The 15,390-nt window shown below is 38.4% G+C and overlaps 1 protein-coding gene across 3 annotated transcripts in view; it reads left to right on the forward strand.

Annotated features, from left to right (window-relative positions):
* Window positions 1–15,390, forward strand: part of LOC119735502 (mucin-2-like) — a 60,107-nt gene that overhangs the window by 24,450 nt on the left and 20,267 nt on the right. For all 3 annotated transcript variants that reach the window (XM_038209210.1, XM_038209211.1, XM_038209212.1), the window contains exons 5-6: window positions 5,057–5,395; window positions 5,781–5,897. In XM_038209210.1, coding sequence (XP_038065138.1) covers window positions 5,057–5,395; window positions 5,781–5,897 — 456 coding nt within the window. The remainder of the gene's footprint in view (window positions 1–5,056; window positions 5,396–5,780; window positions 5,898–15,390) is intronic.

Genomic DNA, 15,390 nt, shown 5'->3' on the forward strand with positions numbered 1-15,390 from the left:
GTATGTGTATAAAGTTTTAATGATAAAACTACGATTTTGGTCTCTTCAATTATCTTGCTGTAAACATTGCAAGGGCTCTTCAATGAATATCCTCACCTGCAAATGATATAACTGGTTTTGCATTTTAGAAAATGGGCCTATAGTTTTAAATATTGTTTTAAAAAGTGTTACGCGTACGTAACGAAGGACAGACATTTTAGATAAAGTCACAAAGTAAGCATACAATTTAATGATCCCCTATTGTTGACTTATTTTAAGATGTAAATGTACCCTGGAGGATAGTCTGAGTATCACCCGCTATCCACGGAACCAAGTCTCCTGTATAACATCTGATGTATGTCAAAGCATGCAGATTTATGCGATTTGCGCCTCAGCAAATGGGAGTCGACTTTACTAAATCATGACGTCATTTTATTCCCAGATCAGGACTAAACGTGTGATTGGTCAATTAGAATGCAGTGTTTTGTAATTATACAACAACAGCCAGGCACGTATTGTGTAACATAATACAGAGTGCGTGACCACAGCCTTTTTTGGTGCTGTGTCTAGGGTATACATGTATACACATTTGTAGAAAGCGCCCGCTGATTTGTCACAATCTAGAGGTCAAGATGTGGCCTTTCGCCATGATCTATTACAACTGCCTGGAGGAATGCTATTGGTTTAAACCTAGAAAACTCGGAGTCAGTGTGAAGAATTATTAAGGGAATAAATGTGTGCTCCGGAGGTTTTTATCACTCGTTTAATACCGCTTAGAGTCTGGGTGCTGATAATTACCCTCGCCTCCGGCTCGGGTAATTATCAGCACCCAGACTCTAAACGGTATTAAACAGAGTGATAAATACCGACCGAGCACATATTTATTCCCATTCATAAATACCTTATCCGTAAAAAAATATCAAATAATTCGTTCGAAAAATGCTTGAAGTTCACTTCAAATGAAGTTCACTTCATGCTTTTTGAAACATCCCTCTAGCAAAATAATGGAGTGTTCAGCTGGCGAGTAAGATGTAAACAACCCTTTTATGGAGATTGACGCGCGCGTAACATGTTCTGCGCGATGTCACGCAGAACGCACCTGGGGCGTTGCATTTTGAATTTAGAACAATAAAATTCTGACTCGCTTGTAGTGTTGCGCATGCCTACGTGAGGATTATGAACGTTCAACCAATGAAACGGTAAGAGGCACTGGATTTTTAGGAGTCCACATTTTATTGTGACACTGGAAAAGTGTTTAAGACCAGCTAGCCATGTCTTTATCATCCGTTTAAGACCGGCCACGTGACGGGCTCTCGACCAATAGGAATAGCTAAACTGTCTGAGGTATTTATGAATTGATATTTTATAATCAGGATTTATACGTACGAACAGACTGGACATTTGTCACAAAATGTTTGTCCCTGTTCGTACATACATGTGTACGTAACCCTAATCACATTATTAATTTGAAGCCAGTGTGAATATTGTTACTTATCTTCAAGCAAACTTGAATCCTCGATTCTGATTGGTCGATCCATGGCAACAACCCGTGCTACATATAACCATACCGCACGGCCACGGTTCATACCGCACTCCGCTTATTGTGCTATTCTAAGCCTACGTGACGCGATTAGTGCTGCACAATTCACTGTGAATTCAAAAGTTGTGCGTACGGTAGGTTACACAGCATGCGTGTTCCAACTTTACTGTGCGTCAAGTTTGCTTGAAGATAAATTTGTTATCGCGCTCGCGCTCGTGGAACACGGAAAATGTAGTGCGTCTGTGTCCCACATACCACTCGGCCTTCGGCCTCGTGGTATGTGGGACACAGACGCACTACATTATTCCGTGTTCCACTTGCGCTCGCAAGATAACTAATAATGTATATTTTTGCTTGATAACAATGTAAAATGGCTTAATAATGTCAATGGAAGTGCCTATTAGAAATCGAATGTTCCTAAGCACCGCTTTCCTTGCAGTGTGTCTGATCCACGTTACATGCAAAAATGTAGGTGGGTTACTCCATGAAGTTCGGGCAAAAAGTGTGACATTGGGTCAAAGTTCCCAAATGTTGATCTGAATATTGTTTTTGATAGCTCAACTACTATATTTTTAGGAAATACAATGTAGTATGTTTTTTCCCCAAAACATAAAACTGAATTTGTGGTTGATCTTTTTATTCATGATGTGAAATTCAAAATACCGATGCTACATGGACACCAAATCTAAACAATTGCTCTGAACATTTTTTAATGGGTTAGGTTATTTGTCAATTTTCTTGTTGTTTAAGATTAACTTTTAGGGTATAATCAAAGGAAAAAACAAATGGTTCAGCAGATGCTAAAAAAAAGTTGATACAACCCATTGTAAATTGAGGCTTTTTGTGTAATTTTGACAAAATTGTGCTTGTTTGGAGAAAGTAACCAAATCAGCTGGAAGAGATCTAAAATAGCATTTATGAGTAAAAGTTTGACTTAAATGACACAGTCAGTGAACCACTTTTCTAAAATGATGTTCAAAATGTATGCCTTTGCTCGTCGTGCTGAGAAATATGGCTGACAATCAGACAATGTGTCAATTTTAGCTATGCTACATGGACACCGTGTCCTGTAGCATAGGTAGAAAACAGCACAATTCATCCAGTAATTAACTGAAAATTAAGCAAAAAAATGGCTAAATCATGTTTTATGGCAGTGGACATGCAAACCGAATACAGAAGCTGAATTTTGGATACATAATTTGGATGTATGCATGAATTATAGAGTGTGGAACAATACCTACAGTATGCTACATGGACATCGTGTCCTATTTATAAATTTTCACTTTAGAGGAGCAAACCCTTATGTAAAATAGAGTTCATCTGTATCTGATTGTTATTAATTTATTGTAATTAACCACTCTCTTGGTTCTAACATTAAAAAAATAATTTGTCTACAATCATAGCTTCACAACTAAAGGAATACTCTCTTACCTATGCTACATTTTCTACCTACATGTATGCTACATGTACATGTGGACACCACGCTATATTTTGGAACATAGATCTTCATTGCTGAAGAACAATTTTGCAAAGCATGTTTTATTTTGAATATCAATCCAGTTACTATTTACCAAAGGTTAAGATGTGTCAGTATGTGTGGAGGTATTTAAGCTTGAGGGGTTTCTTTAGTTTGAAAATACCGATGCTACATGGACACCATTTCAAAAAATGATACTTTTTCTTCTTGCATCTTATAAACAGCAGCAAGTTTGGAGAATTCAACTTTTTTAAAACTCAACTTGGAGTGAGTTGAACATATTAAAATCAAAATCTTTCAGATACAGTGTACTGTATGGAGATAGCAAGCCTTAGTACCTATGCTACAGGACACAAAAAGTGCGTACACCAAATGTAGCATAGGTAACAGAATTTTCACATGCATGTAATATCAACATGAGCAGCTTTTGTACAATTTTATGCATAGATATGGGTGAATATGACTTTAATCTAATAGTAAATTACTTAGGATTGATCAGTTGGCATTTTTGCAACAAAACAACAAAAATAAAAACATGTTTCTGTTAATTTAAATGTCACACTTTTTACTGACATTTTTAGTGGTTTTTGCACACATTTTGCCCAATAAAAATTATTTGAGGGCAGATACAGTCCTAGTTTGATTGTATTTTTTAAATTTACATCATATCCTTTGAGGAAAATGTTACTTTGAAGGATTTGAAAGACTAAATTTTTTACAAATTGATAACAAAGAGTGTAATTTCAGCATTATCAGCTATTGTTCCAACTTCATGGAGTAACCCAGGTACATGTACCAGTATATCACACACAAAAAGGTTATTTTTTTTTCTCAAATAAAAAAGATATCATCTTTTGTCTTGTCTTGACCTGGTCACTTTCAACTTACCAAGGTTTAGGAAAAAACTGAAGAAAATAGAACCATTCAGTGTACTTTTAATAAGTAAAAATGACTAGAAATGGTTCTAAGACCCAACTAGACCAGTTTACTAGATCAGTAGTAAGCCAATATTCGGCTAAAGTCGTATCAAATGTTAGAGTGCATAGATACTGGTACATATGTAAGTGCATCTAATACAATTTTGTGTCAACCTTGTGGTGAGTTCAATTCCCAGTTATCGATAAACATTTATTTGACAAGTAAACCTTTCAGACTTCTGGCTGTTTTATAGGCATCGTTTGGAAACAGATTGCATAATTTTGGGTGTTCCTAAATTAAATGCCAGTCTTTCAGCAATGCTTTTGTTAGCTGTTTGGTTTTGATGTGTGGTGTAGATTATCTTGAAGACTAATTCAGAACCATTCTCTAGTTAAGAAATTATTCGCACATGGTGTCTCCGCAAACCCTTCTTTTTTTAGTAGGCCTATCTCCACCATGCAAATCCTCAAATCTTTTCTCCATGAATGTGTTTCTTTTCTCTAATACAAGAAATCTGTCTCTTAAAAGTTCTCCTTTGATAAAGCCTTAGGTTATCAACAGTAGGCTAGAAACATATGGTATGCCTAATGCTTTGGCTCAACATGATTGCAATAGATTATTCAATATTGGCAGGTATTTTACATACATTTGTAAGCCTACAAGTTTGTTATGGGCGAATTATGTATGTGAATGTTCCACTTCCTTCCACATAAAAATACCTGTTTCAAATGATCAAGTTTGTAGTTATAATTAACCAGCTGTGTTTGAAAAATTATTTGTACCTGATGAAGTATCCCTCAATATTAAATTAATCACAAAAATAGGACTATACCACAGGGAAACCTGTGGTACACATGTATATCTATCCATATTTTTTTATATATGTGGGCGGGATGTTTTTACCCCAAGGCCCGGGTAAAAAAAACCTGCCAAACTTCCTCCCTAAAAGGGGGAAAAATTTACCCTTATCAATATAATGACCATGATATTATATTTGCACCTGATAGAGGAGACATGTATTGCATAAAACCACATTCGCAGTGTCTCCAAATAGTACTGAGATATTCAACAAAAACCTAAACAATTGGCGTTTCACCCCAGTTTACGCTATGCTTTTTTTTTTTTAAAAATCTCCACTACAGTCCCAGCCGCGTTAGTTACACTATTCAATGCAAGTGGAGGCACATTTACCAATGGAAGTGTGGTCAAACTCAGCAGTGAAGTTTCAGAACACATCTTCACTTGCCAAGTACAGAATATCAACCCAGAAGCAACTTTCACGTGGACTCTTGATGGTAATCCAGTGGACTCGGGATTAATCTCAAATCCTGTACATGATGTTGGCGCAGACAGTCTTACAACCAGTTCAAGTAATGTGACTTTGGAACCGAAGCGAGAGTACGGTGGTCAGGAATTGAAGTGTAAAGCTGTCAACTATGAGGATGATCCAGGAGTCATGATCAGTGTAACACTCATCGTTGGTACGTGTAGATAATATTCTGGCACTTAAGTAGTTTCCGAAATAGGTACCCGTACTTGGAGCTTTCCCATAGCAATGTTGACTGCTTAACCTTGTGTCCTTTTTTCCACCCTGGTACTCCACCAACCCCAGCCCAATCCCCACCTCAATACGGGTACTTACATGTACATCATATATGCCTCCTGTTGCCCTTTTCTTTTGGTTATGCTCTTTTCTCTAAGGTTCAACAACAACAACACGTGGAATTTAGTCTTTGCAGTGTGTACAGTGGGTATTTATTTTAAAAAATAGGAACAAAAACTTTGCCCCACCCCATCCCTGTTTAATATGAAACAGTCTTATGATTTGTTTTGAATGTTTATTTCGTAAATTTTTAATCTTCCCAGATCCATGTGATCCAAATCCTTGTTATAATGGCGGAACTTGTTCAGTTATGAGTGATGGGATAACAGCTACATGCGAGTGCCCTACGGGATTTGAGAAACCTTTGTGTGAAACAAAAGGTAAGTGATTTCTTAGATCTAGCTAGTCTTGACTTAAAAACAGTGGCTAAACCAAGTCCCCCACCCCCTTCATTTTGTCTCCTTGCCCAAAACCACAACTAAAACATACCAGATAATGCATTTTGGTACATGTACCCTTCATTTAAAATCAGCCCGCAGATAAATAAGCCTGTGAGGCTGTGATTATCCACAGAATTTGTCCAGAAAGATCAGCATATTGGATTTAACAGAGACCGCCAACTGGAGAAAAGAAACACAGTAAAGAGTGCCACTTATTTACCGTCACGTTAGCAGTTTTTCCAAAGGTTGTGATTTTTTTTGTTAAATGCCTGAAACCATCAAAGAAGAATTTCAACACATGATGAATAGACATGCAGCCCTTTGCGAAAAGATAATTTGAGTTGATTATTTATATATCGCTTTTTTTTACATTTTCCATTGAAAAGTGGATTGAAAACTTAGGTAACTTTTTCCGTCCACAGAAATTTGAGGGTGATTTTAAAAATAAAAAGAAGAAGAAATAATTCGACACATGCATTATAAGCCTACCCGGTACATGTCTAATCATATTTCAAAAACTTTTGGCTGGTTTCAGGTACTGTAAGCAAAATGTAACAGCCATTGGGAAAAACTGCTAACGTGACAGATGCAAAGTGGCCCCTTTATTGTGTTTCTTGTCTGGAGCAGACTATCATGTGACTCAAATTGCATACATGTACATACATATTCATAATACACGGACATACCAGGTATCAACTAACTTAGTACCAGGGAAATGATATTTTGACATACCTGTAAATAGTTCTAAGTTAATGATTTCTGCACAAACTCAGTATGTCTGCTGCACACAGTCAGTATGACTGTTGTTATGTTAATTAGGGGTCATTCCATGTCAGACCAACGCACTTTTTTACCTCATGTCTTCCGATTTTGATTAAATTGCTGTGCTTGTAGGTCCTGATGAGCAATGAATGCACACCAATTTTTAGCCTGATCCGACCTACCATGTGGTCAGGGCAGAAACCATGAAAAATGGACATTTTTAGAGTAAAATACCACCCTTTTGTTAGAAATATGTCAAAACCATGTCAATTTTCATCGAATATATACGAATTTGGTATCAAAATAATAAGAATTGCATGCTCAAATGAACCCTTTTGTCAAAATTATAGTTTATGAAAAGGAGGTCACGTGACCTTTAATATGTTATCGTGACCTTTGACCCAATTTATGTACTAATGTATCATTCCGAAAATCAACGAAATTAAAATGACTTGATAGAACATGTCTTCCGCTATCAGAATCTACTAAAAATCAATTGGGGTCTTCAAAATTTACAACTTTATGACTATTTTTGTGTAGTTGGTAGGTTACAAATGGGTCAATTTATAGACTTTACATTAGAAATCCACCCACACAACTTACTATTCTGTTTCTAAAGCTACTTAAATTAATCTTGGTTTGGGAATTTCTCATGTTAAGGGCTGATGAGGTCTTACCAGACTCATATTATAAATTATCAGCAGTGGCGCACCCAGGATTTTGCTTTGTGTGTGTGGGGGGGGGGGGGGGGGGGGGGGGGGGGGGGGTCCTAAATTGTTTGTTTTCAAATTTCTGTAGAAGATTGAAAAAAAAAAAACCAAAAATCAAACAAACAAATTGGCAACCTTGGAGGGGGGGGGGGGGGGGTGGGTTCCAGCTCCCTGAGGGCCCCCCCCCCACCCCGTGCCATTGATAATTAGTTATCCCAATCCACATTATTCCGTGTTCCACAAGCGCAAGTGGGCTAACGAATTTATCTTCAAGCAAACTTGACGTCGAATGCTTGAGAGTCGATTGTCATTAGCAGTTACTGTTTAGGGTACGCAACAGCTCTATGCTTTCTACCCGGACCCAGTACAGCGGACACACATCCCGGTGAAATCTGTCTCGAAGGAAAAAATTGCCAAGTCTTTGAGACTCATTAAATTTCAAGAAGCACAGTGATGAATGAGTAAAGTAACTTTTATTGCGATATTGAGTATTATCTTCAAGCAAACTTGAATCCTAGACCCTGATTAGTCCATCTATAGCAACAACAGTGTGATTTGATATAATATTGCACAGCTATATTGCACCCCAGATATCGAATGTATGTGTTCTTTTTATTTGCTGCTGAACGGTCCGATACACTATACACCTACATCCCTCACCACGTACAATGTACGCATTCGACGTCAAGTTTGCTTGAAGATAAATTCGTTATGGCTCGTAGAACACGGAATATTGTAGTGCGTCGGGCGGCATATGGGTCACAGCAGTATTGCATTGTTTCATATTCCAATATTCCAAGCGCGCTTGTGGGATAACTAATTATCATTCGCACCGGGGGGGGGGGGGGGGGAGTGGGGAGGGGGGTCGATGGGATAGAACCCACCCCCTCCAAGGTTTTCAATTGTTTGTTTGATTTTTTTTCAATCTTCTACAGAAATTTGACAACAAAAAGCTATGAGCCCCCCCCCCCAGCCAATTCCTGGATGCGCCACTGCTGATAATTTATATTTGGAGTCTGGTTAGACCTCATCAGCCCTAAACATGAGACATTCGCAAACCAAGATTAATTTAAGTAGCTTTAGAAACAGAATAGTAAGTTGTGTGGGTGGATTTCTAATGTAAAGTCTATAGTCATAAAGTTGTAAATTTTGAAGACCCCAATTGATTTTTAGTAGATTCTGATAGAGGAAGACATGCTCTATCAATTCATTTTCATTTCGTTGATTTTCGGAATGATACATTAGTACATAAATTGGGTCAAAGGTCACGATAATATATTAAAGGTCACGTGACCTCCTTTTCACAAAATTTAATTTTGAAAAAAAGAGTTGATTTGAGCATGCAATTCTTATTATTTTAATACCAAATTCGCATATATTCGATGAAAATTGACATAATTTTGACATATTTCTACCAAAAGGGTGGTATTTTACTCCAAAAATGTCTGGTTTTTGTGGTTTCTGCCCTGACCACATGGTAGGTCGGATCGGGCTAAAAATTGGTGTGCATTCATTGCTCATCAGGACCTACAAGCACAGCAATTTTTATCAAAATCAGAAGACATGAGGTAAAAAAGTGCGTTGGTCTGACATGGAATGACCCTTAGGCCAAAAAAAAAAGTCTCCGGTTTCTGGTATGAAGCTTGCCCAAAAAGTGGTGCGGCGACGCGGCTGTTTTTTTTTTTACCCAATTTTTTTGCTTCAAATGTCGGCTGATGACTGCAAATGGTGCCCGACTAAACTTAGTGCAATTATATGGGAGTCCAGAGAGGCCACTGTTATTCTCGACCATAACCCAATCTACATGTAAAAACACGTTAAAATTGTGCAGCAGCAGGATTCCAGTCAAACCAGTGAGTTTGGCGGTTTTGAGACATCATCTTTCATAAAAAAAAAACTTTCTCATTTTGCCGACGCGCATGGCTACGGCGACCCGCGCGCATACCAGAAACCGGAGACTTTTTTTTTGGCCTTATGTATTTGCATGTAATTTTTTTCCCTGAATAATCATGCCAGTTCATCTTGAATACCTGTCTGCCTGGGTTTTTTTTGGCAACTTGTAACCAATGTTTATTTACAGGCACATTCGTGGATAATTTACAGGCACATTCGTGGATAATTTACATTGTATATACAGCTTTAATAGTTTGAAGTTTATTAAGTCACACCTTGTTACTGTTAAATATTCAATTATAATAGGCCCGATACCCACCAACTCCGTAACAAAAGCCCCCTTTTAAAGGTTTGGGTGGCTACATGTATGAACATCGTAAAGACATTGCCCATTGCAGACTACAATGTATGCAATCATATTGACTACTTTTCCTGCCCTTCCACATCTGGTCTTCAATTTGTCCCAATTAAGTTTAAATCATTTAGAACAGGCAAGACAAAATATAGATCTAAAATAATGTACAAGTCATGTACATGTACATCATAAAACGTAATGAAAAACTTGTGAGTACCCTGTGGCTTCACAGAGTCATGATTCACATTCAGTCACTTTTATGTCAGCTCTCAATGTTACGTGTGCAGTGCAGTGCATGTACCCTGTACATGTGCATTAAACTACCGGTAGACATGGATGGTCTTTGCCAGTAAGCTGCTATAAAAAAGTATATTATTTCATCACTTAAAACAAATTGATTTACGTGATTTTAGATTCACATGGCAATAATAAACAAATTTTATGTAGATGCATGTGGTCGGTAGTTGGGTAGTCATGGTAGTGGCAACCCCCACATAATGTACGTATGAATACCTCTTATATTAAAATTTTAAAAGAATTAATTGTTGACGGTTAAGGGACAACATGATGAATTCCCCCTCCCTCTCAAAGACATATAAAGGGGCCAACAGTATTCAACAAAAGAAATCTTTACCGGTGTCATATGAAAATCAGACTTGTAGACTCTTTTCCCCTTTTATTGGTTAAACCCTCTCACTTGACCGGTCCCTCTCCTTATTATCTATGCATGAGCATGCGCAATACCACCAATATGTCGTTTTTCAGTTTTGTAAAACGGTCAAACTGTATTAAGATAAACACGGATATTCCGTTTTATCAGTTTAGTAAATTTTATTACAGCATAACGACCAATGTTTTTGTTTTACAGTTTTACACAAATAACTTTGAAAAACAGCGAAACGGTGAGTATGGAGTACAGACTGTTTTTTTTATTTCAGTGTCATGAATAGTTAACAGTCCGTAGTGCATTTTGTGGCGGTGGGCAAGGGGGTGGAGGGGGACCATGCCGTACACGAAGAAGTGTTACCTGGGCATAATTCATGTGTGGTGTGATTCCTGGTGTGACCCTGACCCCCATCTACTGTGATTCAGGTGGGGCTTGAAGAGTTGCAAGCAAAAATGGCGCTGGAAAATTTCGAGGAGAAAATTTCCCAATGGATAAAGGATAGTAAGACGTATGAAGAAGTTGCAGATATTTTGAAGGAAATCAGTGTTCGGCGCGGCTCTTCAATAGCTAATATTCACAAAATCTGTCGTGAGAACGACGTAATCAGTGTAAGGAGGGCAATTTGGGTCCCAGGCAATGACTCGATCCCAAGGCCAGGACACATTAACATTCCAAGGTGCATTGCTTCATTGCCGAACCTGAATCAAAAAAATATTTGACAAGACTATTGACCGTTCTGTCATTTTCATGTTTTTGTAAAACAACACTCTAAAGATATACTACAACTAACCATTTATCGCTTTTTACAATTTATACAAACAACAAAAAGGTAATTGTTTTTTGTCACTTAAAGAGAATATACCGGTACATTTGCAAACATCGAAAAATAAAACTACCAAGTTTTTACGAAATACCTTACTAGGATGTTGGTAAATGACAGTCTCAAGCATCTTGTAAAATTATGGCACCTGGTGTGAAGTCATTTTCAAGAAAATGATATTTTATGATATTCCCGACCACCGTTGGGAAAACCTGACTATTTTTTCACTACTGCTCCAAATTTACCATTTTTTTCCAGTCCAAATTGTGTTTGTTATTGGTTACATGTTCACGAACAGGTGCAGGCCAGCTAGACTGGTTCCCTTACCTTACAATTTTCCGGCATCTATAAATTGATCCATTTTATCTTTAGTGGAGTCGGGGAACCAGACTGCTTGAACGTTTTTGTTTTTTTTTTGTTTTTTTTCCAGCATTTTTGAACACACAACTTCCAACATGTCAGCGTAACAATATTTGATCTATTACATAAATCCCTCAAATAGTTCATTTCTGAAAATTACAGCCAAAAACAATGATGTACATTTTTGTACATTCCCTGCAATACCGTTTGATCGTTTTACAAACCTGTAAAATGACAAAACAGTCAATGGTTCGTTTACTGTTTTTGTTTTTGAGGAAATCCAAAACGGTAAAACGAAATAACGGTATGTACCGGTAACGGGATTATTGCTATTTACGCTTCCTATTTAAAGCCGCTTCTGCTTCTGCTTCTTATAGGCCTACTGGCTGGACTCTTTGACGAGTATAATAGCCAGGCTTGTGCGGGGGTGTGTGGGGATTTATTGGAGTTGCTGCTTAAAACTGATCAAAGACGTTGTGTTGACTAATGAATCATCCAGGGGAAAAAAATGAAAAAAATGATAAAAAAATGAGAACTTGTGGATGTTCACGCATGCACTATTTGAACATACAAATAATGTACATGTAGCTATGGCATGTATGGTAACTCATTCACACTACATGTACATCTACAATGGAATACATGTGATGGTGTGATAAAAACGTTTATATAAAAGTAGGCTACATGTTTTAAGCAAGCTTCATGTAATCGTTGGATGTACCGGTACATGTATTGTGCCCATATAGTCCTGTTGCTTTAAAGAATGACAGTGATGTTTCAAACATGTTTGACATTTCATTTCTGAGTTTCTCAGAACCCAAGATATTCATCTTTGATAACAAAACATGTAAATGTACCTGATACTTTTTCAAATTGTTGCAGCCGTTACAAAAAACAGTCTCAACCCATTAGTCTCTCCATTGCACAATTTGGCAACTACGAGTATTAGGTGCACTTAATAAAACGAATTAACTACGGTGTAACAAAATGCAGTAAAGACCTGTGTTAATGGGTTAAAATAGAAAGTGATAATTTAATGGTACCCATGAAATTTGTATGAAGTACCTGTTTCCATGGTATTCCACCAAACCTTCCACCACAACTTGTGAAAAAAAAAATCAGAAAATGCTTTTTGCTAAGTTTGCTATATATAGCAAAAGAAGCCAGCCAAATGTCACACAGTAATGCTCGTGGCTGCCTCATAATTCACTGCTTTGGTTAATAACTTACATGTACAATTTGCTTTGTACTTCTTCCTTATTTTTACACTTGACCCCCACAAGATCAAGCTACCACTCCATGCCCCACATGTAATCGCATGCAATCATTTCCTTGCTCCTACATGTAGTACACTCTATATTTTGCATGCAAATTTCATAGTGATGTGCAGTGTACCGGTACATATGTATATAACACATTGATGCATGCATAAACAGAAATATTGATGATCATTGAAAACTGAAATTAAGAATATTGATTTTGGGTTTCGTGCTAGATGATTAATCGAGTCTCGAAATATGTTTTTCCTTTAGGGATAATTGGTACATGACTGGGCTTAACTTGGAAAAGCTTTTGAAATTCACCATGTTCACTCGTCTCTTACTTGTCATACGCTGAATTTGCATTGTAATGTCATTGCCTTTCTCCCACTATTTTTCTCTTGAAAAATATTGTGGCGCAATAGCAGTTTGGTGGTAGCCAGGGGCTATTGTAGCTGTAAAGTAGACAATGACCTAGACGTCAGCCAAGGCTGATGCGCGTAATGCGCCGCGGCGCCAGTCTATTTGCCGCGTGGGTATAAAAGTGCGAGCGCGCGTTCAGCGGGGCAGTTCCGTTCCAGTCCCGTACCAGAGTAGTGAGACACGGGTGACCAGTAGTGCGTCGCAGTTGCTGAGCGCGTTTATTCAGTCCCTCGCCCGTGCAGATTAGTGGTAGTAGGCAGCTGTGTCCGTAAGTGAGGCTCTTACTGGAATAATTAGCGGGGGTTTGTTCGGTCAGTTGAAGAGGGGAGGAACTCCGTCCACCGGAATAAGTAGCGAGGCCGTAGTGGTGGGTGGACGTTAACTTAGTGGGGAAGATTTATAACCTGTACAGGGAACTGGCACCTGTTTAGGAAACCCGCACCTGTTTAGGGGAGGCACCTGGGAAGGTGACCAACACCTGTCAAGGTCTAGAGATGATTTGCAGTCTGTCTGAGTAGATTATAATAAAGGAATGTCAACCTAAAGAGAAGAGTCCCGTGTTTGATTTAGAGGTGCCCTGTTTTCCTTCCCCTGCCCTGTTCCCGTGTGTGTTGGTGCGAGTGCTGCTGGCGTAAGAACCGCCCGCGAATAAAGTTGTTCCCCTGCTGCGCCTGGCGGTAGACTGCCCCAAAACGGGACTGCTCCCTTGGCCTTCTCAGAATTGACCGCTCGCTGACGTCGGCCGAGGACGACTCGGGGTTGCTGTCGGCACGACTGCCACAATATGTAAATGTAATCAGTGCTTCAACCAAAGTTCACGCCCATGCTTTTCTTTCTTTCATCATGTATTTGGTTCAGTGCTGTAAGGGTCATCAGTTGTAAAATTGTTTACTGGCATAAAAGGCAAACTTACAATACAAAAATTGTCTAATTTTAGACAAGTTAGTTTTCGTTTCTGCTTGAAGAAAAATATAAACACCTAGTTTCTCCTGATCTATTAAAATGGAGTGTTTACACTACAAAACAATTCCCACAATCGGGGGAAGGTCTTTTAAAGGCCTTTTTTTTTCCAGATTCCAGGATTGTTTTGTCTGGATTTTGCCATATTTCAAGAATTTCAATAGAATCGCTTTTGAGACAAAGAATTTATGAATCTTTACAGTAATGGTGTTTTTACCTAAAAAGTTTGGTATTTAAACAAAAGAAATGGCCATTTTAAGGGCTGTCTTTAGGCAAAAAAAATACTTTGCAAGTACATACCCTAGACCCCTACCGTAGTTGCGCCGAGTCCCTTTGCAGCCCTTTTCATTTTACTCAAATCTCACCCAGGCTGTAAAATTTTGATATTGAAATCAAATTTTTCTCTCAAATATTTAAAGTGTAATTTGGATTTTTGCTTGTTTGATATGCACAGGAATTGTGATTTTTTTTTGTAAATCGACTCACAAAAAGTTTTATTTGATGTAAAACATTGTATTTAACTCTGAAACAAGTCTGTGCATAAATCCATGCTCATTAGTTAACTGCACTTACATGTATTAGGCCCCCAAAAAAGTCTCTGGTTTCTGGTATGGAGCTTGCCCAAAAAGTGGTGCGGCGACGCGACTTTTTTTTTTTTTTACCTGATTTTTTTGCTTCAAATGTGTGCTGATGACTGCAAATGGTGCCCCGACTAAACTTAGTGCAAATATATGGGAGTCCAGAGAGGCCACATAAAGCTTATTCTCGACCATAACCCCATCTAAAAACATGTTAAAATTGTGCAGCAGCAGGATTCCAGTCAAACCAGTGAGTTTGGCGGTTTTGAGACATCATCTTTCATTGAAAAAAAACTGTGCTGCTCTAATGAATGAACCACATACATGAGGGAGTTGTCAGAACAAACGATAAAATCATAAAGAGGAATAAAAGTGCCACAGGCACTGGTAGTTTACATGTAAGTGGTGACTGCTCTATGTTCCGACACCCCTGTTCCGACAACCTAGATTGTGTTACTCCCGCTTAGGGTTAGGGTTAGGAATAGGAATACATGTACATGTAACATAGGGGTGTCGGAACATAGAGGTGTAACCGTTTGAGTAGGGTACATGTGTGTGTGTGTTTTTTGTGCCCCGCGGCGAAGCCGAAGGGGCATACTGTTTCCGCCTCGTCCTTCCGTGGGTGGGTGGGTGGGTGGGTGGGTGG

The sequence above is a fragment of the Patiria miniata genome, unplaced genomic scaffold (genome assembly GCF_015706575.1).
Source record: "Patiria miniata isolate m_02_andy unplaced genomic scaffold, ASM1570657v1 HiC_scaffold_29, whole genome shotgun sequence".
Classification (NCBI taxonomy): Eukaryota; Metazoa; Echinodermata; class Asteroidea; order Valvatida; family Asterinidae; genus Patiria; species Patiria miniata.